This window comes from Haemaphysalis longicornis, unplaced genomic scaffold, assembly GCF_048455015.1.
Source record: "Haemaphysalis longicornis isolate Haplotype H1 unplaced genomic scaffold, Haemaphysalis longicornis Haplotype H1 scaffold_1, whole genome shotgun sequence".
In the NCBI taxonomy this organism is placed as follows: Eukaryota; Metazoa; Arthropoda; class Arachnida; order Ixodida; family Ixodidae; genus Haemaphysalis; species Haemaphysalis longicornis.
This window is the reverse complement of record NW_027526203.1, coordinates 403128611-403155106: the sequence shown is the minus strand read 5'-3', so window position 1 is coordinate 403155106 and position 26496 is coordinate 403128611. Positions and strand designations below refer to the sequence as shown.

At 48.4% G+C, this 26496-nt stretch overlaps 1 protein-coding gene across 1 annotated transcript in view; it reads left to right on the top strand.

Moving 5' to 3' along the window:
• Positions 1-1318: 1318 nt before the first annotated feature.
• The window catches only part of LOC144161193 (ipis-1-like), a 35187-nt gene continuing 10009 nt past the window's right edge, over positions 1319-26496 (top strand). The window contains exons 1-2 of the mRNA XM_077692094.1: positions 1319-1366; positions 4911-6320. Of these exons, the coding sequence (XP_077548220.1) occupies positions 1319-1366; positions 4911-6320 (1458 nt within the window). The remainder of the gene's footprint in view (positions 1367-4910; positions 6321-26496) is intronic.

Genomic DNA, 26496 nt, shown 5'->3' with positions numbered 1-26496 from the left:
TAATTCACTGAATAGGTAAGAAAAATACAGATAACATCGGTTTCAGTAAAAGTACGAAATATGAAAAACGCGACAAATGTTCGCGTTCCAATTATTTTTTTGTTCAGATTAAAGCTTTCGCTTGAAATTGAAGGTAATAAAGGGTAACAAAGGCGATACAATTACTTCTTAATAGAGTTCTCACGCCAGAGCCGTTAGTGTAGACAGGAAAATATCGCCATATATAAATATTCTAAAATAATTCCAATATTGAGCACAATGACGTATATTGACGTATTGAGTATATTGACAGTATATTCCAATATTGACGTCGACAATGACGTATCCAGAGCAGCGCCTTAAAACTAAAGATAGCCTGCTGACCGGGGCTGCTCCAATCTCACAGACACACCCGTTTGGTCATCTTGTTTATCGCCCACTTTCATAGATGGTGCTACAATACCACTGAAGTGCCAAGTGTTCACACTTTGCTTCTGGCCGGACTTCTATACCTGCCATATTTTTATTAGGGTTCATACTAATCGTTTTCTAAAACGTAAGCTATGACTTGACAAACATGGTCATGCAAGTGACCGTGCCGCTTATGTCAGTTGGTCAGCGTTGGCTCAGACAAGCTCAACGCATCCGACGGCTGTGTTAGGCAGTGTCAGACGGCAAAGTGCCGCACTGACTGCTTCGGTGTTTGCGTGTTCGTTCGTAACTTCAATGCTATAAAGAGAATGTGACCTAAATTTAAGCGCAAATAGCTCGTTCAGCAAGCGTATAAGCCCTGCCGAATTCGCGTTTGCTTTCGCTGGCCTCAGCCAGTCGTGCATCTGGGCATATGACATCATAGGTTCTGTTGCGGGAAATGAGTTAGTGGGTCGCATGGCCACTTCATTTTTTCCTAATTATAAAGCTTACTTGAGCGAAGTTTACGTTAAAAGTGGTGTCAGTGTGACTCTAACGAGGCAGTCTTTCGAATTAACCAAACGTGTTCTGTCTGCGTGGCCCCTTTAAAGCATCCTACCCCAAGAACCGCTCAACTATACACACATCCTCGCCTATACCGCACGCGAAGGATACTTTGGGTGTGGTTGGGGCGAGCTATGCCGAGCTCTGTAAGGCTTGTGTCTGGAGCTTCCCCCACGTCCTGGGGGCAGTTCCAAGCACGTATACCTTCCTATCCACCAAAAGAATACACTCATAACCTACCGACTTGTAACAGCCCCAGTACCACCTCCTGCCGTTCAGCCTGGGAGTGCCCACGGCCACTTAGACGGGCTCACCCCTATACTCGCCCCCACCCTTTCCTCTTGGGAGGCTGCTCTGTCCCGCAATGCCCCGCAAGACCATGCAGCAACGGCTGATCGAGCGGGCCCGCCAGGTAATGTCCGCCATAGGAGTCATGTACTGAGGACACCACTTAATAAGGCTGCATTTATAGCATTTAATATCTTCAAAACATAAATTGGCTGCATATCTGCTCACTTCGCCGAAAATGTCGCCTAAAGACGATAGTCTTCTGCTGCCTTTGCCACGTAAGTGACTGTCTTAATTCTATTTCACGTCCACCTCTCACACTCTCCCCCCCCCCCCCCCCCCCCCCCTTCCGCTTCGCTCCTCCCACGATAAAACAGTGAAGGTTTGCTCAAGTCAATTCGATTTTGCCGCGTTCCACTGCTCGCGCCATCTACTGGAACCTTTGGTACTGTTGGACTTCTTAGAATGCCTCCATGAGGGGGCGCCGCGAGCGCTTTTTAAGGCGTATTTTTTTAGGAGTTTTTAAGGCGTATTTTTTTATTCGCAAATATCACCCAGCCATGTATTTTTAAATAAAAGATCCCTGCAAATATCATTTATGTATCGATGTTTTGCCCCAAATATGCCTAATGTTTTGACAAATGAACATGGCCACTAGATTTAGTAGTTTTAAAATGTTTTGTACATATAAGCGTCTCGTTCAACAAATATTTTAACTTTTCAGGGCGGCTGATTCCTGTGACAGACAGACATACATACAGACAGGCCAAAATTTTCTCGTTTAAGTAGCCCAAGAAAGATCATTGTCTTAAAAAAAACACATAGAAATGAACTGAAGCAACACCCGTCACAAACACAGAGACCAAAAACAGACCTAAACCTGCATGTACTATGGGGTTCATACTTAGATGGACCATGGGAGCGCGTGGCTGCAGCTACTGCCAGAACACCCTAACGACGCCGCGCGGAAACATCGCACCGGAGCGCATCACTCATAACGCTCATCACGTCATCAGGCCGGCCGCGCGTGGTCTGCTACTGGCGTTGTCGGCAGAACCTTGAGCGGCAACGTCAAATCCTGCGGCGCTGAAATCATTTAGTGGTTTTTTGTACCATCAATGATTAATGCAGTAAAGCAAGAACAGGGGACTGTTAATTCCCACTAGGTACTTCACCTCACTCATTGCATCCCGAGCTATTACCGAGATCTGCGGAACATGTCGCAGCAGCATAGCCGTGGCCATAACTTCAAGCAGCCTGGTTTATAGTTGCGGCTACCTACTGCAGTTGAGGTTATTGAGCGTGGCATTGATAGCAAAGGAAGATCACGGCAACGATCGTCCAGGCTCACTCAATAGCAGTAGGTTTTGACCTGACAATTTCAGTAAGTGCGGCGAATAAACGGCAAAATAAATAAAAATGTGTTTTATTGGTGCCTCGTCCCATTTTAGGCACTGGGGTGTGCCGTTCAAAATCGAAGCAGAAAAAAAATTGGTCGCCATCCCGCCCTGCGAAAGTGGATGTCCAGCAAAGCTGTTGTAAACCATTACAAATGGTGACGGAGGAGGGTGTGAAGTGTTTCTCGTCGTCTCGGCCGGCTTGTCGCGTGCGCTCGGGTAGCGTTACTAGGTAAGGGTTCAGAGTATCGGCAATATTTTCTCCTATTGTTGCGTGCTGCCGCCATGATCATTGGTCAGTTCGCATTACGTGACGTTTGTTTACACTGCGATGGTTCATGGGCGCCGCCATTTTGTTTATGCGTTTTAGTCGGTCAACTCTGGTAGGCTTAGCTTGTCCTACTCCCTTCTCTGCATCTGCGCCCGACTGACGTCGTTCCGAATACGAATCAAAGATAACGCGTGTAACAGCATTTCAGCAGCACAAGTGTGTCCGAAGATGCCGTTTTGCTGCATCTTCGGTAGGGCTGTTAACAAATGACCCGGTCGAAGTTAACGGCGAAGCCGTAGATGCGGCAATCTCGCAACACTGATAAACGCCCACATGGCCGCCGCTGCTGACTTGCATTCCTCAGTAGCGGTACTCTAATACCTCGTCTACTAACACTACGCTCGGCTTCTCTGGCGGCAAATGCTGGGCCCTGCCTAGCCTGAAGCACGCGCTCGGCGTCCTGGGCAAGAACTTCTCTATTCAGTGTCACTAGTCCTGCCTAGCCTTCAAAGATAATCTGCAAACATAATCTCTACCAGGAACCAGAAATGATGGGGTCTCATTGTTCACAGGTGCCTTATCATCTATAACGCGGTTTGGATGCTTGTTTTGTGGTTTCCTTAAACGAATTCTGAGATCTATGTTGTATCCCTGATTAGCCTGACGCATGCGCTCAGCGACTTAGGCCTTGGCGTTTTTGCCCACGGAGAAGAAACCGTTTGGGGGTAGAGGCATACAGCTTTGCTGTAAAAATACAAGCCGAATTTTTGTTGCGGCTCATCACCAATGGGAAGGTCGAATGCTTCTTCAGCGCCAGGAGCACGCAAGTAGCAGACGACACGCTGCCGCCCCGATGACGGGATCCGCGCTGATGAGTGTGTACTCCCGGCTTCCGCAAAGCGCATGTGCGCTGGTTTCGCGCGGTGCCACCCGCCGCGGTGGCTCAGTGGCTAAGGCGTTGCGCTGCTGAGCACGAGGTCGCGGGTTCTATTCCCGGCCGCGGCGGCCGCTTTTCTGATGGAGGTGAAAAGCAAAAACGCCCGTGTGTACGAGATTTCGGCGCACGTTAAAGATCCCCAGGTGGTCAAAATTAATCCGGAGTCCTCCACTATGGCGCGCCTCATCGCCTGCGTTGCGTCGGAGCGTTAAACCCCACAATCAATCAATCAATCAATCCGCGCGATGCCGTTAGGATACCGTGGTAGTAGCTGCAGTCTCGCGCTGCCGTGTTCCCTCTGAGTGTGAACCCCATAGTACACGGCGTGCTCATCGCTGAAGCGTGCGCAAGATTGTACGTTCGTAGCTGAGACGAACCTGCTGTGGCATAGCCGGACCGGCAATTGATCCGTCCTAGCGCCATAATGTTCACTGCTAGCTTCAAGTATCACCAGCTATGGCCGGGTTTCACGTCACCTCAAAAACACCGTTTCCGTGATTTCCGTGATTTTCAGGGGCGGTATCCTGTTGAGACCACTGTTGTCGGCCCTGCAGCTTTTTAGGGGCAATGCGCGAGACAGTGATCACTATGAGAACAACACGAAATTAAACACAGTGCTTGTATGTTTTGCATTCTAGTCTTATGAAATAATGATTGATTTCATCACCAATATCACCAATATGTGCTTGCCTATTCATTTATTGATTGATTTTGGGGTTGAACGCACCGACGCTACGCAGGCGATGAGGCGCGCCGTAGTGGAGGGCTCCGGATTAATTTTGACCACCTGGGATTCTTTAACGTGCGCCGAAATCTCGAACACCCGGGCGTTTTCGTTTTTCGCCTCCATCAGAAAAGAGGCCGCTGGCCGATTCATTTATTTCGCTGCATTCCGCCTGTGTATTGTAACGAAAGTAACTAAAACAGCAGTGGGTGCTTATTGCCATCGGATGAAGCAAAGAGGACGAAGAGGAAGTTGTGCACATTCCAGCTCTGCAGGACACATTAAGACGAAAAGCTGGCTACGTCCCTGACTGGCAGGGATGCGTTGTTGCCCTCCCAGGGTCCAGAAGACGGAGATCGGGGCTCTGATCCTTCTTTCTCGGTGCCTTCTACGTCGCATTCACCCGAGTCTTCCTGTGAATCCTCGCCGGATGCTCCGAGGGCGGTTCGTCGGAGCTCCGACCAGTCGTCGTCGGCGGGTGCTGCTTCCTGTTCAACTTCCAGCAGCGGCACTTCCGAGTACGACGACACTGACTACAGCTCGGCAAGCGACCTGCTCGATCTGTGCTCCTTCGACATGGCACCTGAGATGGCCGGGCCGCTGCTGCAGTTCCCCATTGACCTCTACCGACAGATGCGCGCGACGAGCGACGAAACTGTGAATCTACTCTTGTCCCCGTGGTTGGTCGCCTGCACTCTCCTCATGGTTCACCACGGTGCGCGAGGCACTACTGCCACAGAAATCGCGCGCTTGCTGCACGTCTGCTACTGGGACAGACGGGACGGTGTTTCGGTCCTTGAGCGTCTTACCCGCTATGCTCGAGAGCTGCCCTGCAATAGCTGGTGGCCCCGGCAGCCCCGACGCGAGGGCTTGCGCCTGACCACTTACGTGTGCCTCTACCACGCAGAACAGATCAAGCTCACAGAGGATTACTTACGTGCCGTAAAAACGCTCAAGGTGCAGATCCACCGCAAGGACTTTGCTCGCAGCGCCGAGCAGTGCCGGGTCTCCATGGACGCGCTGGTGCGGGCCATGACGTCGTACTCGCTCACCCTTCCTGGAGAGGCCCTGTCGCAGGAAGAAGTGAACCGAGACTCGAAGCTCGTATTTACCAGCTTGCTTCGACAGGAGGCCCGTTGGTGGCGGCGTTTCGAAGAGGCTCCTTGTGGCGTTTTCTACGAGACGCGAGACAGGTTCACGACCGTCCCGATGATGACGCAGGCAGCGCCTTACCCGTGCGCGGAGTGCCCAGAGTTAAGAGCGAGCCTCGTGGAACTGCCCTTTGAGTGCCCGCGTCAGTCGCTGGTCCTCGTTCTGCCCTATGAGGTCGAAGGCCTCGCCAGCGTGGAACAGAACCTGAGCGCGTCCAGGATCCTGCGTGCCTTGGGCTGCCTCAGAGATCAGGGTGAGCTTGAGCTGACGCTACCGAAGTTCACGGTCACGTCCGTTACCAATCTGAAACGTCTGCTTCCCGCAATGACCTCCGGCGATGAGGCCCTATCGGGAAACGAAAATTTCTCGGGTCTTTGTGAGGAACCCGGTGTGGTCGTGAAGGTATCTGGCGCGGTGCACTACGCGTTCTTCCGGGCCGGTCGCAGCGGCCCCTCACCACCAGCCGAAGAGATGGCGACCATAGGGGACACATCGATAACTCCTACCGAGCAGGAACTGCGTAAGGTGACCGTGGACCGCCCGTTCATGTTCTTGGTTGTCAACAGGGAGCCGGACATGGTGTTCCTAATGGGCTCGGTGAGACGGGTCGTATATTAACATTTGCGTATGATTCGCCTCGATCTTGCGACCCGCGCTACCACGCACTGTTCGCGATTGCATCTGTTGCCGGCATCGGAGAAAAACGGTTGCGTGCGTCTCAGAGCTGGCTGTCTACAGCGAGATAATGAAAAGCTCGCCTCAGCCAGCTCCAGTGTTCTTTGGCGCAGCTCAGCAGTTGTGTCGGAATTTTGACAACAGGGAACAACGTGTTAGTCCGCCCTATATGTCTGAATCTCGCAGACTTGAATTAGGCGTCGCACGCCCTGCATGCACCAGAATTAAAACACGACGTAATTATAGCGGGACGCGACATTTGCTTTCTACTTGCGTGTGACAGACTCTGCTTGTTAACAATTGCGTATGTCACTTTGTTGGTTAACAGTTCGATAAGATTACTTTGGTGTTTCTCAACGATTTTTTATTTGTATCTCAGTAATTGACGCTGTGCTTTATCGCCTGTGTACACAGCATATTCTTCTGTATTCAACAGATAGTTCTTTAATGTCTTTTTTAGGCAGTTATCCCTCTACCCGCGGCGGACCCCAAAACACCCTGCTTCCCGGGCTGTAAAAGCTGCCAATTGCTGGCCCTCTAATTCGGAGAGGGTTCTTTTTGTCTCTCACCACAGTGAAAAGTATTGAATTTTCCTGGATGTGCTACGCACTGCAACACTATTTAACGCGTAAACGACAGAATCTGAGAACGGGTTACTCTAGTTCCCGAACTTGCTTACCTGCTTTACTAAAGTACTCACTTCAGCGCAATTTTTTTGCGAGGTGAAGTTTGTTCAGTGCTGCCTTTGAAGAAACTGTATAGATAATCTTTCCATGCCAGCACCTTCGCTGTGGCGTTACATGAGTTGCTGAAGATGGCCCTGACGCGAGCACGCATACGTAGAACGCGACAACAGGCTCAAGTGAGTAGTGACGCGTCTTCTTCAGGCCGAGAGAAACGTGCAGTCACGTTGCGCCGGGAATGGCTGAGATATTTTCAACTTTTCTTCCACCTGCCGTTGCTCTACATTGTTTTCAGGACGTTCTGAAAACTGTCGCCGCTTAAAAGCAGGCTTGTATAGGAATTCATGCAGCGGGAATTGCTACGAAGGCAGCGCATTGTTGCCTGGAAGGTCTTGGGAACGTCGTGCCCAGTTTGTTATCCCCCCTCTCTAAGAAAAAAGAAGTAAAAGGTGAAAAGATGTTTTTGGTTGCTGGTTCGCATATTATCAAGATTTAGAAATGATACGGCGTACTTTAGCAGAATAGGCGGCGACTGCATATTCATAAGGCTCGGGCCGACAGACTCGTATACCCTCAACGAAGGTGAGTTAGCGACATTATTAACGAGGGCACCACAGTATGTTGGGTATAACGTTTCGGGCGATTATTGCAAGCGCTTGAAATGTAACTATACGGTTCCCACGGTTTTGAGGGTAATCTGGCGGTCCATTAAAGCTACTTTCGCATGCCATCTCCCGCGCGCATCGTTTGTTTCGAATTACTTTTTAGGCTTGAGTCTGGAATGTGCGATCCGGCACTTTTTTTCGTGTACACAGACCGGCAAACATGTTGAAGCAACTCAAAGGCCTCATAAGGCCAATACATCAAAGGCGGCCCGAGAAGCCATATTGGACATGCCTTTCACGCACTGATGAGATAGCATGAATAAATGGCAGTGCTCCCGGCACATTTGAACGCGCTTGATCAGTATTCAGAAATGTCATTCATAGTAATTAAGATCTAAAATATTGGTTCACTCATATTGAACTTCACGTTTTTAATCGCCGCTATGGAGTTAATCCTTGCTTAATTCCTTGCGCGTTCGTAGCAAGTAAACTTCTGCAGCGGCCAACGGCAGCTCTTAACCGTTTACGCTAGCATGCATGTGAAAAATCATGTGCACGCACTATAGATGTTCCGCTTCGTCGAAACAATATGATTATAGTGGGCTATCCGGGAAAGGGTTCGCATTGCTTGACCTAATCAGCGATTGTATCCTCCCTGTTACGCCACTTCAGACCTATCAAACCACCACCATTCCTTTGAGTTAAACGAGATTAGATTACTTTTTCCAGAAATTTTATCCATTCATTCATTGTTGTTTTTTTTCCTGGTCAGAAGCTCACGGCCGTTTCAACCATTGCCGTTTGATTTCGATGTCAACATACTCACCCACCTTTCTCTCACACCCACTAGAAGGCATTTTGGACGATGTCAGCTGCTGTCAGAAGCTCACCGCCGATTCGCTGCTTCCCGCATGGCTGCGACAGCAACATAGCCAACCAAAAGTCCTACATACTCGCTCAGTGGGACTGACCAGGGACGATGAAAGCTGCTATCAGAGGCTCACGGCCTATTGAACAACGTATCGCCAGAGGAAGCCAGAATGTTTTGGCATTCAAAGCATATAAGCAGACCTAACTTCCCAGAGAATTTTCCGCCAGGGCTGCCTTTTGAATAAAGGAAAGCTGTATGCTTTATGTATACGTTCCTTTAAAAATACCGAAGTGGTGCAAATTAATCCATAGGTATTCGCTAGGGCGCGACGTCTGTCCCAGATGTAGCTTAGGCGAGCAAAGGACACGTGTAGTATGTTTATGTTTAAAAAGAAAAACAGCGCTAAAGACAACTCAAAGGACCAGTTGCAACATTAAGCGTGCCCAACGTTACGTCAACTGCAGCGTAGGTGTGGTGTATGAAATCAAACTGTCGGGCGGCCGGTCCTATGTCGGCCAGACAGGACGGGGCATCAATGATCGCCTAAGGGAGCAGGCGTACTGCCTAAAACAGGGCACGGGCAGCAACCTTGCTGCGCACTGTTCAAGGCGTGGCGGGTGCACGCGTCCCTTTGAAAAAGTCGCCGTTCTAAGGCGATGCCGAGAGCAACGCACGCGAGAGATATTCGAAGCACTATAGTCATGCACCAAAGGGGAAACGATCGAGCAGTCCTTTGTTGGAATCAATGGACAATGAGATTAGGTATCTCGCGTCATAATCACTAGCACTGTTATATCTATTTTGGGGTATATGTTCTTTCTGAAAAAAAGAAAAAAAAAACGGGTTTAAAAACCCCATTTCTTTTCAATAAAGCTTCAGTTGGCAGTCAGCGCTGCGTGTGTCTAGTCTCTTCTTTGTCCTGTCTTTAGCGCTGTTTTTCTCTCACCATTATGTACCAGCTGGCCCGCGTTACCCCTCTTTTACAGGTAGTATTTTCCCAGCCCAGCACAAATGACGTAATATTTGCCTATATACTGGCGTATGACTGGTCGCTTGATTTGTACGGCCTCGTTTAAAAATAACGGACATCCTGCAGTTCCCTTTCACATGGAAATGTAATTCCGCCTTAACTAGGGCGGAATTAAATGTGTGCGTCCGTATAGCAGCGGTAACACGGTTTACTGGCCTTGTTTCCACGTTCCCGTCTGTACTAAACTACTTAGACTGCTACCACCACTGTATATTTTATTTCCGTCTACCTGCTGCGGAGGAGTGGAGATGGCATAAACATCTTCCCGCTAATTTTTTGATGCATCGCAGCGCTGTTCATTGCATCGTTGCAGGGCACACGCAGCGCTGCGCAGGGAAGAGGTCTACTTTCGCTGTACTTCTGCCAAAGTTTCTGGAAGCTGAGCTGGCTCGTAATGAACAGAGGACGCCGAGGGGGCTAGAGCGAGTGACACTGAGCCGAACATCACTGGACAAAGAAGAACCGAGGGTAATAGGGTGAGGTCTAGCATAGAGCTTATTCCGCTAATGCGACCGGCCCCCTTTGAACTGAGGCGGTCCACGAGGACCCTCGTACCGCGAGTCTTGTCGGCGTTCACGGAAAATCTAATTTTCCCAATGCACGTGGCCATTACTGAAGGCAGTCAAGAAGCGCGCTAATATTTTTGAGTGCTCGTTATGCTTAACTCGGAAGTATCGCGTTATAATAAATTCACAAAATGCAACCGCCGTGCTCCTAATACATCATTGTGAGCGCAGAATTTCGAGCAGGAACTTTGCGCGGTCTCAATGGGCAGCAGCAAAAATGGAGGGGGACGTAGTTGTTAAGTAGTTGGGACGAATAAATGGCAGTTACAACAAAATAATAGTTAACTTGTGCACAGAATGTCTATTACACTCGTGGTTAGTCTTTATTTTGGTGATGCAAGGCATACCCTGCAAGGCAGCAGCAAAATAGGAGGGAGACATAGTTCTTAAGCAACTGGAAAGAAGAAATGGAAGTGACAACAAAATAATCGTTCAGTTGTGCAAAAAATGCCTGTTGTACTCGTGGTTAGTCTTTATTTTGGTGATACAAGGCATACCCTGCCCGTGATTCCAAGCTCTTCGCTGAACCTCAACGAACAGAGCCTATTCGTGCATACGTGGTGCTCTTCTAACAAATACTGGCGCAAAAGTGCGACACTCGACGTTTCATTGAACACCGCAATGTCAAGAAGAGCAAAGCCTGTCTGCTTGAAAGCGGGGCGTAAAACAAGATGTCGAATTTATATGCGTTTACAGGGCGAATCTCTGAGAACTGTGGCCTCCGTGAAGGCGATGCTCCGAGCTTACATGGGTTCACACATACATACATTTATGGACGTATGTACAGAGGGCAACAACCTTGTCTATAACACAGGTTTCGTACTTATAGCCTTAGCTTGCCTCGGCCGAAAAACATTTGAAGAAAACTATTGCTTCATTCTGAAGTATTGACCATATATTTTGACCACAACGTTATTTGTGACAAGTTTGAGTACGCAGTTTAGAGAGATAAGCAGTTCAAGTCAAACTCAGTGTTATAGACAAGGGTGTTGCTCACTGTCAGTGGGATCAGCGGTGCCTCGCGGCAGACTCTTTGCGATGGGGGTGTCTCGGTCGCTTTAATCTTCGTCTATATGCTCGTAGCTCTGAGCTTGACCTCCTCCGGTTTGTTTTTATTTCTTTATGACCTAATGTTGACATTGCGCAGAATTTTTCTTCAAGTTGTTCCGCACGAATTTTTTTTTCTTATTAAAGCGAAAGGCTTAAGTGCCCCATTATGCGAGAAAGCGCCGTTGTTGTCCGGTCAAGAAAATGGCCGCCGCTGTACAGAGAAAAAAACACGTGCGATCTGGGTGACTTCAACGCGGGAAGGGGGGGGGGGGGGGGCGGAGGCAGCAGCCCGATGCTCTACTGATTGTGCTATCCCAGCACGCTGCAAGTGTACAAGAAAAGTAATCGTACATAGTTGCTACTTTCTTACTGAAGACAGAGGCGCTAAAAAACGGGGACCAGAAGAAACACGTAGGAACAGACGCGGCGCCACATCCAACTAAACTTTATTGGTGTGACGATATGGCGACGTTAAAACAGTGTATTTAATTAAGGGTTTTCACAAACGAAGTTTAGTTGGAAGTGGCCCTCTGTATGTTTCTACGTGTTTCATCTGGTCACCGTTGTTTAGCGCCTTAGTCTTCAGTATTTTGAACCCTCTAGCCCTTGTAAAGTTTTTGTTACTTAATGCCCCTTTCTCCGTAGCCGATGCCCACTTGGGGGGTTGGTCCGGAATCGGGAGCTTTGGGGCTAATATTCCCGCTTCACAAAATTCATATAACTGTGAACTGGAAACGTCGAAGTTGTAGAATAGTGCGTGCCGCGTGACAACTGCACGTGATGACACGTGAGTAGAGCAGGTTGACACAAGCCGCGCAAAACACTGATTCTGTCTGTGTTTCTTTCTTCTTCCCTCTTTCTCTCCTTTGTTGCAACAGAATTCTGTATTTAAGTAATTTCGTGCAATAAACATCTGTTGTTAGTCTGCGCTGTGTCCCGACTACACCTCGTCCTCGTCCCTTTGCGCTGTTCCGAGAATGCTATACCGACACGCCCAAGCTTATACCTTAGTTAATTTCAGTTCTTCTACAAAGGGCCCTTTTCAATGTTCCTCTCTTGAACCATGGCTTCCTGGTTTCCATCGTCGCCGTGGCGACCTCCTGTGTTCGTTCACTGGGCTTCTGCATCCTAACAAAACTTTTTGAGCTAGTTGGTCCATGCTTATTGGAAAGACTAAAAGGGGGCGCTCAGCAGACGAAGACGAAGTAAGGCATGTGGTGTTTGTGGTATGTGGTATATGTGGTGTTTGTGTCTTACTTCGTCTTCGTCTGCTTAGCGCCCCCTTTTAGTCTTCTTCATCCGTCATCGCATCCTGCCTCTCGACGTCCACTTGCTGTTCGGCCGATTCCTACCGTCTGATGGGAACAAAAACAGGATCTTGCGGATTTTCCGTTCTGAATGGCAGCATCAGGCTCACCAACCAAGTTTGCGAAAGAATGGCGGGCAAACATTAGAAACAAGCTACTTTAGTATAAGGGTCCCAGACTATTGATGCATATTCTAACGTTCACCATATAGCCGACGTATAAATTAGTTTTTAAACAGTAGCAGTAGCATGCGGTAATTTAGGCCTTAGGAAAGTTTGCGAAAGGATGGCGTGCAAAAGCTAGAGATGAATGTATTCCAGCTTAAGTTGCACTCTAAAAAATGTCCGTTGATCTACTTTGCCACAATGCCCATGAATGACAAATTGCAGCGCCCGTGAGAACAAACTTGGCAAATAAAAGAACCCCGACATATGCTTTCACTCAAAAACGGGAGCAGTGCTATGACGTCGCGCAGTGCAAATCGTCATAGGTGGTATGCTCGGTGTCACAGCGCAGGGTACATTTATCGAGTCAAATTTCGGGTCTGGTTTCGTCATTGGCCTGTTTTACCCTTGCAGTCGCATTAATTGGCCTTCTCTGTCCATTCTGGGGAAGCAGACTCGCGACCTTTTGAGTGTGGCGGGTAAAGTGACACCTGGGTATTTGCACTGCGTGACTTCAGCTATGCTTTGGTTCCAGATTCATACGAGAACGGGAAAATGGCTGTTTTGTTAGTCGCTCTCATGTAAATAGTTTTTTTAAGCTTGGAACTCTACGTTTCATTGTTCTCATACACAGTGCAAAGACGTTATGAAGGACTAGTGTTCGGCAACACGTGGCTATGGAAGCAAGTGATTTCGTTGAGCAAAACATATTCGTCCCCACATGCAGTCTTATCTGAACCGGCGTAGAAATCTTATCGGCAGTGTGCGCAGCACGTGCACGGCAGCCATGAAAATTAATTGCTGACAGATATGGCCTTTGGCATCGGAGTCATGCTTGTGTTGGCTTACATATATTCATTCGTAATGGCTCGCCTTCACGGGCGATGAAAAGCGCCTGTTTCGAGGCGGCAAAACAATTTTGTGGCCCCTTCCCGTGTTCTGCAAGACCTTGCGGCCTATGGTGTCCATCGGTTCGTATAGAACGCTACAGTAGTATAAAACAGTCTTCATGTAACACCGTGCAGTAAGCTCTGTAATAGCATCTTTTTTATATTCCCCACGTTTTACCATGAACTGAACAATGACGTGTTAAAAGTTGCGGTTCCTGCAATGGCTTCACGTATCTTAGTCGACTTTAAGACCTCATTCCATGGCCTCGCATCCCAGACATTTGAAAGAATGACACTTTGTGTTTTATCAAGCGCAGTATGAAGTTGCATACATTGTCCTTGCTTCTAGCCGGCAAGTGGACGTGGTGTGGCCAGATAAGAAAAAAATGAGTCGGGCGTTGGCTGAATAACCCTGCTCGTAAAATTTAAAAAAAAAAAATCAGCAGGATTGCCCTTCCATTTTACTAGGCTTGGTTTTCTGTATCGGCGATTGGGGCGTATGAAGGTGACCTCGGAAAGGCGGGGCAAGGGCGGTTCCCCATCTGGATCTCTCCCCCGGGTCTTGTGTGCCTGGCATGTAAAACGGGAAAAAATTATGCGAAACCGGCCTTTCAAAAACAATGCTTCCCTCCGAAATTCTCGCGCACGCGTCAATGTCAAGCGACAGCCTTTCTTTGCGATAACTATCTGCCTCTGCTACAAACCCGCTAAACACAGCTGTGTGGTGCGACCTAATCACTGGCCCTCTCGTGAGCCCCGCGCCATAACCTGGTTAAACCGCCACGCCACTACTTAGTACGGATTCTCTTTTCTTTTTTTCTTTTCGGGTGGTTAGCTTTTCAGAGAAGTTTTGCTTACGAGTGAGCCTGTGGTGAGGCCAGCCTGCAAGGTGAAGCTTCCTTGTCAGATCCTGCGAAGCCGGCCTGAAAATAATAACAATAATGTAGCCGGCTTTTCGCGTTTCGCAGCAACAGCTTGCCCCGAAGGCGGGCCACTAACGAATACTTACTTACGCCACCTGGTGCTCTTCAGCGCCTGCGGGATTTTGCACTGGGTCACGTTATTGCATCTCGGACCCTCCTAGGAACGGCGAGGATGCAGAAGCGAGGCGCCTTTGCATAAGAGTGACGCCAAAATCGGTAGTCTTCAACGCTTCAGGGCCGACTCTAGGAACCATGATGTGCACATTACCGAAAGGTATTCGCACAAAAAGATCAAGCAAAATGCGTTTTAAGCCTTCCCCCAGCGAATGTTAGAGATTTTTGTTTATGCTCGAATCAACGAACCTGCATGTGTTTTAAATAATGTTTCAAGCCGCGATTATTTTGGCTGCAATGTTCTTCGCCAGCGCTTATATTCACTGGCATATTACTTCCTGTTTCTAATAATAAACACGTATTTCACTAATTCGCCTTGCTTCACTGCTACAAAAAAAATGCGCTCCAATACACCCTGTGAAGGCGGTTGGAAAGCGAAGCTTTAAACGACATCCACAACGATTACCCATGCGACGTCACTTGAATTCACACACGTGGCTCTACACAGAGTGAAACCAGAGACAAGTGAAATGCAGTTAACCACACCCTTTATTACTTCATAAAGATATTATTTGCTAAGGTCAAATCAATGCATGATCCACGAAGGCTGCTTGGTTGAGTTGTATTGGAGAAGTACATGAGTGAAAATTCTTTTTTTATAAAATGAAGGGAGGCTCAAACCCGGTGTTAAACGATCTCACATCTCCTCCGTCTCTGCCGCTGCCGACTGAGGCGACGAGATCGGCGGTAGAGACGGAGAAGTGAGATGTCATGCGTTGGTGTGAGCTTCTTTTAATTTTTACTAACTCCTAGCGCATGCGCAAGGCGCGCACACGGCCGCTACACGCGCCGTGAGTGGAGCGCACAGCGGCGCGAGAGCTCGCGTGACGCTATCACGTAGCATTCAGCGAGAACGCAGGGGTAAACAAGCAGATGTGCTCGGTGAGTGTACCGTCTGTCTCCGCGGTCTCCGCGTGGGCTGGTATAGCTCAATCGGTAAGGCAACGGGCTTTCGTTCCGTTTCTCTATTCGTTCCAGGTTCGATTCCTGGTGATTCCATTAACTAATTTTATTTGCTCGCGGGAGTGTTCTGTTGACACCAATGGTCGTGACAGAACCCTTGGAGGGTAGAGGGGAAAAGCTGCGCCTTGAAACCAAACTGCTCCACTATCACCTCCAGCCGCTAAACTTTGTGAGGCCTGTTCATCTACGATATTCCTTGAATCCTGCTGGGAAGGTGTCATTGCTGCAGAAATAAGGCGCACAATGCATTGATGCCAAATCATTGATAGATTGGCTACCGACACTGTAATGGTCTTTTTTTTTTTTTTGCAAATATCGACAGTGTAAGAAAGAAATCTATCGGTAGTTGACTATCAATAGCCCTGTCGAAAGTTTTACGATAAGCGACTATCACTAGTCTTATCGACAATTCTTCATGATGCAATCGCCGGTTTTAAATATTGAAATCAGCCGCATAGGCGCTATAAAGACACATAAAGCCTGCACGCTGTCGGTGCTGTTGGTTCAATGCTTCGCCAGGCATTTGTCAAGGCAGAGAACAGTATTACCAGTGCACTAGCCCCCCCTCCTTCTCCCCCTTAATATCCTACTTCTCTGGGCATATTCTTGCGAGACTGAAAGTTTGGGAAACATTTTAGGCTAAGGTGCTAAAGATTCCAAGACAATACGACATATGTAAATACAAGAACTACAAAATAATATGTTCATCTTTGTCTTTTATATACAGTGTGAGTTATATAAACACGCCACTAAATTTTAAGAGAAAGCTAGGACAGTACGAAACATTCCAGTTTTGCGGGTATACGTTAGGGCCAGGTGAACATAATTTGCAATAAAATGCGTAACTTCAAGGTGATCAATCACGAAAAATTGAGAAATAGGTGCACTACTTGCTGGTTTTAGTAAAATCGAAACGTGTAAATAATACCAAACCCAACGTTATTTGTAAGCAGAGAAATGTGAATCTTCTCTGGTTTGAGATATAAGTCTGCAAACATGGCTCTCACCAATATTTGCGTTCCACGTCCCACTACACGTCTACCGTCAGTTGTGTACGTTGGAGTGCACTTGGTGCAAAACTACAAACACTATGTCATAAAAAAAGAAACTTTAACACTTAAAGTCCGGACAGGCGTTCTGAATTGCGCAAACCAACTCGCGCAATCGTGAGATAGCGGGCTCAATGGCATCTAAGTCGAATATCGCTTTTTCGCCAACAGCAGAAGGCTCATTGGTGCGCCGCCAAGTTTGCCGCCACTTTCCTGCGCTTCTTTTGAATCCCCGCCACCTTTTGCTGCGTTTGCGAGCCAGGAAGCACAGATCGCTGCTATTGGACAGCTTTTTTCGCCCGCTTTCCGCGCAAGGGTCGTGCTTGCGTTTCCTAATCCTTGTCGACGCCGACACGTGTCACTAACTGGTTTGGCCTGAGGCGCAAAATGAAAGCGCGCGTGTAGTAGAGATTTAAGCACGTGCTAAAGATACCCGCGTGGTCCAAATGAAGCCACCCTTGGACCTCCACGCACCCTCTCCACCTCCCTCCGATATAAAAAAAAAGTTGAATTTTTCAAACCGCCCCATTCCATAGGGACGATTTCCCGTACGAGCCGGGTCACCTGCAGCACGCTTACGTGCTGTCGTATTCATCTATGCCTAAACTTGTTATACTTGTTTCAGAACGTCTTATCACAAATCTTGTTGCATGACGCGGAGGAAAGAAGAGCTTAGGAGAGGTGCTGACGTCACCTCTAGTGAAGCCGGAAAGGCTATTCTAAGCCGGCCGTCTCCTCTTATGCTTGTATTATACGCACACTCGCCACCGCCTCTGATTTTCTTTGCTCTACTGTCGTCTTTTCTGTGTGCGCATACCGACCGACCATTGGATACCGGCTGGGCCGCGCCGTAACGAAGCGCCTCGGTTGGCCGACCTTTGCCGCCTTTGCTACGACGCGGTTGCCAGTGGCCTCCGGGACAGGGTGAAAAAGCCACCTGACTTCCTCCACACTTCTACAAATGCTACGGTGGCCTCTCCTAAACATTTTGGTTTGTCCGTGTCACAAGAGCATGTGAGCATCTTGTAGAAAGGAATTGTGCTGTCTGCTCTAGTGAGCAGCTCGTTTGCAAGTCTTACATGCGCGCGTCCAAGCATCTAATCGAACAGCGCATGTGCTGGAGTGTTTGAAACATCTGACTGCCCATCGCTTTCTAATTATACTTCTCCATCACATGAAAATACTTAGTTTAGAGACCGATTTACAAAAGCATGAACTTCTACTGGCAGCCGCCGCTGTTTTTACTGTTCCTGCCCGCAACACATTTTCGCAAACATTAAAAGCGTTGGCTTCGCTGCTGTATTCATGGCTTGTTACCAGCTAATCAGAGAGAGAGAGAGAGCGAGAGAGAATGCTCTTTAATATGAGATGGTGAGGTCAGCCCTGCCAGGGACAAGGCTTGCTACGCCAGAAGGGGGGGGGGGGGGGGTGACTAGGATGATGCGGGGTGAACTAGACATTAGGTGTACAGCAGCAAGAAGAAAAACAAGAAACGTTAAAAAAGAGAAACAAGGGAATGCTGCCAGCAGAGTCAGGACATAAAAATGCAATTGAAAAGAACATCGTTAATGTAAACGCTGAATCACAATGAAAAGTAAACGAAGCAAAAAAAAAAAAAAACAACACCAACCCAAGAAAACTAAATAGATGAATGCCATAGCGCGAAAGAGTACATATTTATTTATTTATTTATTTATTTATTGTACCCTCAGGGCATACAGCATTATAGAGGGGAGTGGGTTTAGGAGACAAGTAAAGTACAAGTGAAACATGAAAAACAAATCACATTCAGTACATGCATATAACTCTACATATAACAGTACATGCATATATAAAAAGACTTGTCTAGTTCAAACTCTCGTAGGAACCGGAGCAGAAATTTTGTACCCAAAGTACTGTCAACACTATTGGCCCAGGGCCCAAGAAAATGATGAAAGTTCGAGCCTGAACTTTCGAGCCTGACAAAGTTCGAGCCTGACAAAGTTCGAGCCTGAACAGTCTCAAGCACAGCGCAAGCCCGGCACAGGGGAGAATCGTCCCAACTTAAAACTCCGAGTAAACGCAACAGTCAGGCGCAGTCGGCGCAACACTCCTTCACACCGCTTGTTGAGGCCGCGTGGAAAGCGGAAGTTACAGTGCGGATGAATAGCCTGCAGTGGTGGATATCTGTGGTGACGGTCCTCCACTCCGACATTTGTGCAGTCCATCCGCTTGCGAGGATAAGGGCGTTACTGCCATCTCGGGAGAAAGGAAGCTGGGATCGTGTTGCTCATGAAGTGGCCTGCGCTGGCGGCTGCGTCGGATGTAATGTTGCGTTGTATGCCCGAGTGACCAGGCAGCCACTGAAGAATGATGTCATGTCCTTCACGCACTGTGAACGTGTGATTTTCGGCAATTTCACATACAAGCTGGCTGCGGTTGTTGTGAAGCTTTCGAAGGGCTTGTAAGGCGCGACGCGAGTCGAGGAATATTATTCATTGCTGGGCATGATTTGCGCTGATGTAATGATGTGCAGCCCTGTACAGCTGCCAGTTCGGTAGCAGTCGAGGATGTTTCGTGAGTTAGTTTTCTTTAGATAGTGCACCGGACTAACGGGATCCACACGCCGGTGGCTGATGAGCCCGATAGAACCTAGCCATTCGCATAAACGAGTATAGCCTTTGTAAGTGCTGAAGAGTGTCATGAATAAGGGGGCAATCCCCCCTTTGGAATAAAGATGACGAGTCATAGCGGAACCAGAGGCCGATGAAGATGAAGACGAAGAAAGAGAATGCAAATTTCCTGCGAAGAGCGCGGACTAATGACGAAGTGACGCGATGGAGGCACGTGGAGAATAACCAATGTGGTGGTGACCCGTGCGGCGGACACGGGCACAGCGAATGCAACAGTGCCGCGACGGCCGGGCAAATGCTATTAATTTGGGGGCACAGTCCGCGAGAGGAAGAGATCAGAAGAACGCCACAGCAGGAAGGTCAGGTGGCACGAGTCCGAAGAACAAGCCGGGGTACAAGGCCACGCCATTGACCAGAGCCACGTCAGCCTGGGCCGAAGTGGACCGACGTGGCATCGGCTCCTACTTCTGCGTCGTACCACCAACCTGCGCTTTGGTGGCCCCAGCGGCGACGGTCGGGCGCCTGCGTACAGCGAGCACGCACCGTCAACTAACGCCTTCGGTCCCCTCGCGGCAACGTTCCCGGAGCTCCCCGGTGCTACCTGCTACCACGGCGACGGCCCCGAGGCCAGGGGTTGCCTCCTGCTACGAGGGCTACCACGAGGGGTAGCTGAAAAGGGGTCCACCGTGTGACTACCGCGCACAACTACGACTACCAGTGTGTCACGGCCACGCTACGGGTACGACACGTCAGCGCCGGAGACAGCGGTAGGCCCGTCCGCTAGGGACTTGATACCATGACCATTGTTGTTAGGATTGTTAACATGGACGTTGTATAGCCTGGAACTAGGACGGGTTGCTTTATTAAGGGACTTCATTGTAGTGACTTTTGGTTTGGTTTTTTGTTATGGATTAGTATTTAGGAATTTCTTTGGTTGAGTTCTTTGTTTACTTTGTTGTTTATTTTGCTTAGGGGTTGGAGTTGTGCATAATAAATATGTGCTGTGGTAAATGTGCCAACGATTCTCCCGTGTCCATTTTTCTAGGCTGGTCGAGACGTGCCACAAAACGTGACAAAGATATACTCGAGTGTAAAGAACTTGAGCGCGGCCGCGGGCATGACAGACTTTTTTTGCTGATTCCGGGTATTGTGATGCATATTTTCCACGGCGCCAGTATCCACGGTGCCAATGTCGACTTTTAAGGTCTTTGAACATTCGCCGGATGCAGGTACGTGTCTTACATGTTGCGTGGAGATGACTGCCAAATGATACGTACGACACCGAGTCAAATGGCGCACAGACGTTCGAAACAGCTCTTGGCGTTTTAATTAGCACTGTGGCGGAAAGGCACCGAGCTTCGCACAGAGTTCCAACCGTGTATGTGCGTTTAGGTAGTTCCAGGCAGGTGCGCATAGCTCTTGGTAGCAGTGAGTCTATCACCTTCAGGCTTGTAGGTGATAGCTGATGTAGGGCCGGCAGGTTGTAACCCAAGAGGCCGACAAAATATACAGGCAAATGAGGGAGGACACAGGGCAGCCCCACGAATTTCCACCGAGAGAGAGAGGCAGAGAGAGAAACGTTTATTTGAGCTTCCTGAAGTGGGAGTGGTTCCCTAGTCCGGGAATCCATGAGGTGAGCAGAGAGGCTTCGCTCTGGATTCCAGGAGCTGCTGTACGTCCAGATGGTCGCTGGTCACCGAGCATACGCAGAATGCGCACAATACACAGAAGCCGGGCTTTCAATCGCCGAATGCATTGAGCGGTCAAACGTGACACCGAGAAACTTGTGGGGCTTGACATAATGTATTGGAGGGCCTTCTACTGTGAGTGTATCGCAGCACACTTCTCAGGGGAAAATATAAGATTACAGCATCTGAGATATTTTCTTATCTTCAGAATTGCCTTCTGTTGCGTGGCGCGAATGTTTCGATGGTTCCTGCCTGAAGCCCAGATACAGATGTCGTCTGCGTAGCATGAAATGTTAACTAGGCTGCGCTAAATCGAAGCACAGGAGTGCGATCAAATTCAATGCAAACTCTCAGTATAGCCTACGTTTTTTTTATATATAATAAACACTTGTTGCCAAATGAGTGCTCGTACTCAAGGCCCTGGCGGCTACTCCTGATCGCCTGCCTTGATGCATTTAGAACTTCTTTGCGCGTACAGCAGATGGCTCCACCATCCTCAGGAGCTTTACGGACACATCTGTTAAGTGAAGGTGTAAAACGGAAGTTGTATCACCAGTGTGCAGTCATCGTCTCCAGCCACAGTGCGCCGTAACTTCTCCTGCGGTATGGGTGACGTGGCGGAGAGGAATAAATAGCAAGAGCTCAATTGATAGTCGATAACCCCAGTGATCGTATAAAGAAGGTTTTGCAGCGTGGAGCTTACTCGAAGTGTGCTATGCGGGATAATGTGGACTCCGTGGCGTCGGCGGAGGAGGCGCCATGGAGTACACAACATGGCTGTATTGCAGGACAACTGTAATCAGGGCTACACGATTTCAAATGTCTTCGTCAGCATTTTCAAGAGCCTCTGCAGGAACTGTAAAGACGAAAATGTAAGGCCAGGCTTATGGACTGTCGTTCCAAACTTTTATTCGCTACAATCGCTGGTTGTGTCGTAGCGACAATGGCGTTAGACATTTTGCGTTTATTCGGGCTTTACTGAAACTACTCGGTAAAATTGGTACGCCGAGAGCAGTCAAACAAATATTCGACGTAAAGCCAACGTTCTGGAACAACGAGCGCCAAGTTTAAAAGCGCCTGTTCGCGGCAGATTAGGGGCTAAGACGTTGTACTGCTTAGCACGGGGAGGAAGGATCGCTTTCGGGCTGCTGCGGAGGCTTTTCTCAGAGTTTCTTACATTTCACACTGGGTGTAGCCCGAAACAACCCATTCCCGTTTGAACCCGTCCCGCTTGAACCCATTCCCGAAACGTTCTTCCCGTTTGGCCCGTCCCGTGTGCGCCCGTTCCCAAAACGCCCTTCCCGTTTGAGCGCTTTCTATTTCAACCCGTTCCCAAAACACCCTTCCCGTTTCAACCGGCTCCCAAAACGCCCGCCTCAAATAGTTCAGATAACTTTCTGAGCTCGCAGTGCGCTTTTATCCTCCACAATTGCGCTGGGCAAGGTAGTGTAGGTTATTGAGTAAGTACTACAACACATTTTACTCATTTCTTGCCTAATTATTTAGCGCGGGGGCAAATTCTATTTCACCTTGACTCTACCTCTATTCGGTAGATGGCGCCACCGACACGGTTTCTTTTTATGGCTCTACAGGCGATGGCTATAGTATTGTCAAAACAACTACAGTTATTCTGAACTACAGCAAGAAAAATTTACACCATCTTCCCGCGAGGGGAACCATGGGGTAGATGCGACGCATCGGGGGTTGGTGTTGCGCTATTCAAATCATCGGACGATGTCATCGGAGCGCCGGCGGCGGAACGACTGAGCGGAACGGCGCACTTACCGCGTTTATATGCAGCGGAATGAGAGAGAGCAGCGCATAGCAGCGCATAGCAGCGCATGCGCATGTGTTAACCGAGCGCAAGCGCGAGCGCAAGCTGCGCGCTAACGCACAGCTGGCACGACGACGGGAGTGAGCTGACCGCGCTGACGCACAGATGGCGCTGCGGTGAGAGCGGCGGAGCGCACAGCTGCGGCGCCGAGGATGCGGACTACGCCGCGACAACGACGCGGGACAAGGCGAGTTAAAGAGATGCGTCGCATCTAAAATTATGCGTGATTTGCTTTGACACTAATTCATCAGATGTCGCTACTTGCGCCGCGGCGGCCGGAATACGCAAACCGCAAACAGTGTGCTAACTGGCAACATGGTAAATGGTGACGCAAACACGGTAACGATGTGCTAAAACTCTCTATTAAGGACGGATAACTACCTAAATATTTGCTTTTCCTTTTCCATGTACTGCGTGCCCGCCTATATATTATCCGTAAAAGGTACACGCAGTAGAATACAGCTTGGGGTGTTCTTAACGCCTGGATGAAAAATTTGTGCGAACCATTTCCTCCAAGCAAAAATTTCAGCTTTAGGCTTCAATGGCCATTCTTTTACAGATATGTGCATATAAAGTGACCCTTGGCCACACATTAAAATTGACCGTACCTCTGGCTTGGTCCATAATAGTTCCGCTTTCATAAAATACGTTTTTTTCTGGAGTTTGCTAGATTTGGTAATTATATTTCGCGAGGTCTTTTTCCTGCGTAGAAATAAAACAGTATCCCTGTACTACAGTTGCATTTGTTAAAACACCCAAGTTCATTTTCGGCAAGAGGTCCGGACGCTACAAACTGGCACTGGGACCGCGGAAAGGTTCTATTTTGTCTGTTCTCGTCCTTTCTTTTTCTGTATGTGTTGCATATAAGTGCATGTGCATTCGTATATGCGACCGTAGGGGCTGGAACTATCACCGCTGCCGCGGAGTACACATGCGAGCAATACCTGCGCTACACGGCGGCTTTCAATTGACAATTGAATGGGAAAATACGAAACGGGAAGGGCCTTTTGTACCGGGTTGAAGCGGCACGGAACAAACGAGAAGGTTCAAATGGGAACGGGTTCAAATGAGAACAGGTGAAATGGCAAAGGGCGAAAGGGGAAGGTCGTTTTGCGCCGGGTTGAAACGGGAGGGAACAAGCGGGAAGGATGAAATGGGAATGGGTTCAAACGGGAACCTCCCTTCACACTAGCGAGGAATCTGGCGCTAGCGTCTATGCGGCTCACATCAAGGCCGTCTGTATCGTCATGGGCCGCCATTATACCGTGCGCTCGCCTTAGTTTCATCATTGGCTTTGATTGAAACGTTTTAGTGGCCGTAAATTCAATGCCACAAAAACGCAAAGAAGGGTGTGTAATTATGTAATTATAAAATAAAGCACGCTGTTTTAAGGCTAAAGAAACAAAAATAAAACGTGTTTTTTAACAGCGAGGCTGTTTAGCAATAGCAATGTTTCGTGTCCACAGTTAAAAATACCAAGAAATTGCATATCGCGCGCACATGAGCGCGGACCTCGCTGCGACCGCCCGGCGGTTAACAAAACCAAGAAAATGCCGAGCGCTCGTGCGTGCGTGCCTCGCGACTACCGCCCAGCGTCCCCGGCGCGCGTTTTTCAAGTCAAGGATACCCACTTAGGGAGATTAGCCGAAATTGAGGCGACCGCCCGGCAGTTAAAAAAAAAAAAAAAGCCGAGCGCTCGTATGTGCGCGCGTCGCCACGACCTCCCAGCGTCCCCGGCGCACGTTTGTCAAGTCAAGATTGAGGCGAACGCCCGGCATTTAAAAAACCAATAAAATGCCGAGCGCTCGTAGGTGCGTGCCTTCCAGCCACCGCCCAACGTCCCCGGCACACGTCTGTCAAGCTAAGCATACCCACTTAGGGAGATTGGCCAATATTGTCAAAAAAAAAACTCCAGCGCTCGCCGTAATAGTGGCAACACTTGCTCGGAACGAGAAAGACCGAAGTGCTCGTCGTAATCGTGACAACACTTGCTTGGTACGAGGACACTTCATAGCGTACGCCCCTCCAAGGTAATGTCCAATGATTATGACTTCAATATAAATTAAAGAAGCTCACATTTATAGCAACAATAATGGAGTAAAGCTCGTTGGGGCCGCGAAGAAGCAAATTGGCTGCAATCGTTTAAACCTTCGTGATGGTCTTCGCTACATTCAACTCTTACGCGTTAGTGTAAGCTTCCTTCGTGTTTTTTTTACCGAGTCTTCCTGAATGGTCATGTTTAGTGCTCTGCAGATGAAGCTGGTAGTTAACAATAATGTAAAATTCTTGGAGAAACGCATTAAAAACTCTTCCTTTGCAAACATTTCAAATAATAAGTTGTCGGAAAAGCTCAGAAACGTTTTATGCGCGTACCTACGAAAACGAGCACCTCGCATTCGTCGTGTTCTCGTTCGTGTTTTCGTAGCAAACCATCTGCTACAACTTTCGCTGCGGCAAATTATCCGCTCAGCCAAGATGTCCGGGCGCTATTAACATGTGCACTGCTATTGCAAAAATGAACCGTGAAGCCCACTCTCCTTACCACCAACTAACGCGTCTACATTGTAAGCTTGTACTTATGCAAATATGTACTGATGGTCGCTCGCCGGCACTAGTCCGCCCACTTGCTTATAATGAAGCGCAGCTGTCTTAGCATGAACTAATGCAGCAAATTTCGAGTTTCCAAGCGAAGCGAGAGAAGCGAAGCGAGCTTAGGCAATTTCGGCCGGAGCGGCTACCTCGTAAACATAGCACTGCATAGTGAAGAAAGCAAAGTCAAGAAGACGCTTAAGAATCCAATAGACATGCCAAGCTGTAGTGTTCCCATAATGGCAAAACCCCCCATGCCGACATGGATTCCCAGACGTAGTTTCCTCTCCAGTAAGTACTCTTACTCCAGTAAGTAATCTTACTAAGAAACTTAATGGTATTGCTGATGGAAGGGTAAAAAAAAAAAACGCCAGTGCGCACGCTGAAAGTTAGCGGGTGCCTTAACTTGTGCGCAGCCGCCCACTACGGTGTTCTTGAGAGCCCAAGAGTCGCTCAGTCGCGTAATATCCCAATTTGAATTTCAGCTTAATACTAACCAAGTATTTTCTTCGCTCTTTATTTGTCCGAATTCCATAATAAAAGGGACCCTGAAGCACTTCCGATAAATGCTTTCCCTTTTTCCTTCACGTCTGCAAGCTGTCCGAAAGCTATAGTTATCGCCAGCACGGAAGAAAAGGCGGCCGATAGCTGCTACACCGTTGTATTGACGTAATTCCAGCGGTAGAAGAACGCCAAGACCGAGAAAGAGAGAAAAATCTTTCGAGCAAGTTTCTAAGTTATCTGATGGACATGGAGCAGAAATTTTTGGCTGGGGTACTTTGCGTCCTTCTAATCTATACTGGATGTGTTTGTTGACTACGTTCTGCAAGCATTGAAGATTTCAAAAAAAAAAGTAAAAGAAAAAGCGTCGCAGAGTTTCTTTAAGCAAACTGTCTCAAAACACTGTCCTGCCCGAAAGAAATTAGAGCGAACAAAAACAAGTTTCAATCACAAAAATTCATCCAAGATGTATTTAATGTTGTCTGTTATTTTTGTTTATGTCATTCAATCATGGCATATAAAATTGCGTCTCATGCCCATGATCAAAGTGAGCACTGCCTTCTGTGATTTGAGTTCAACCATGGTTGAAATGTGCAATG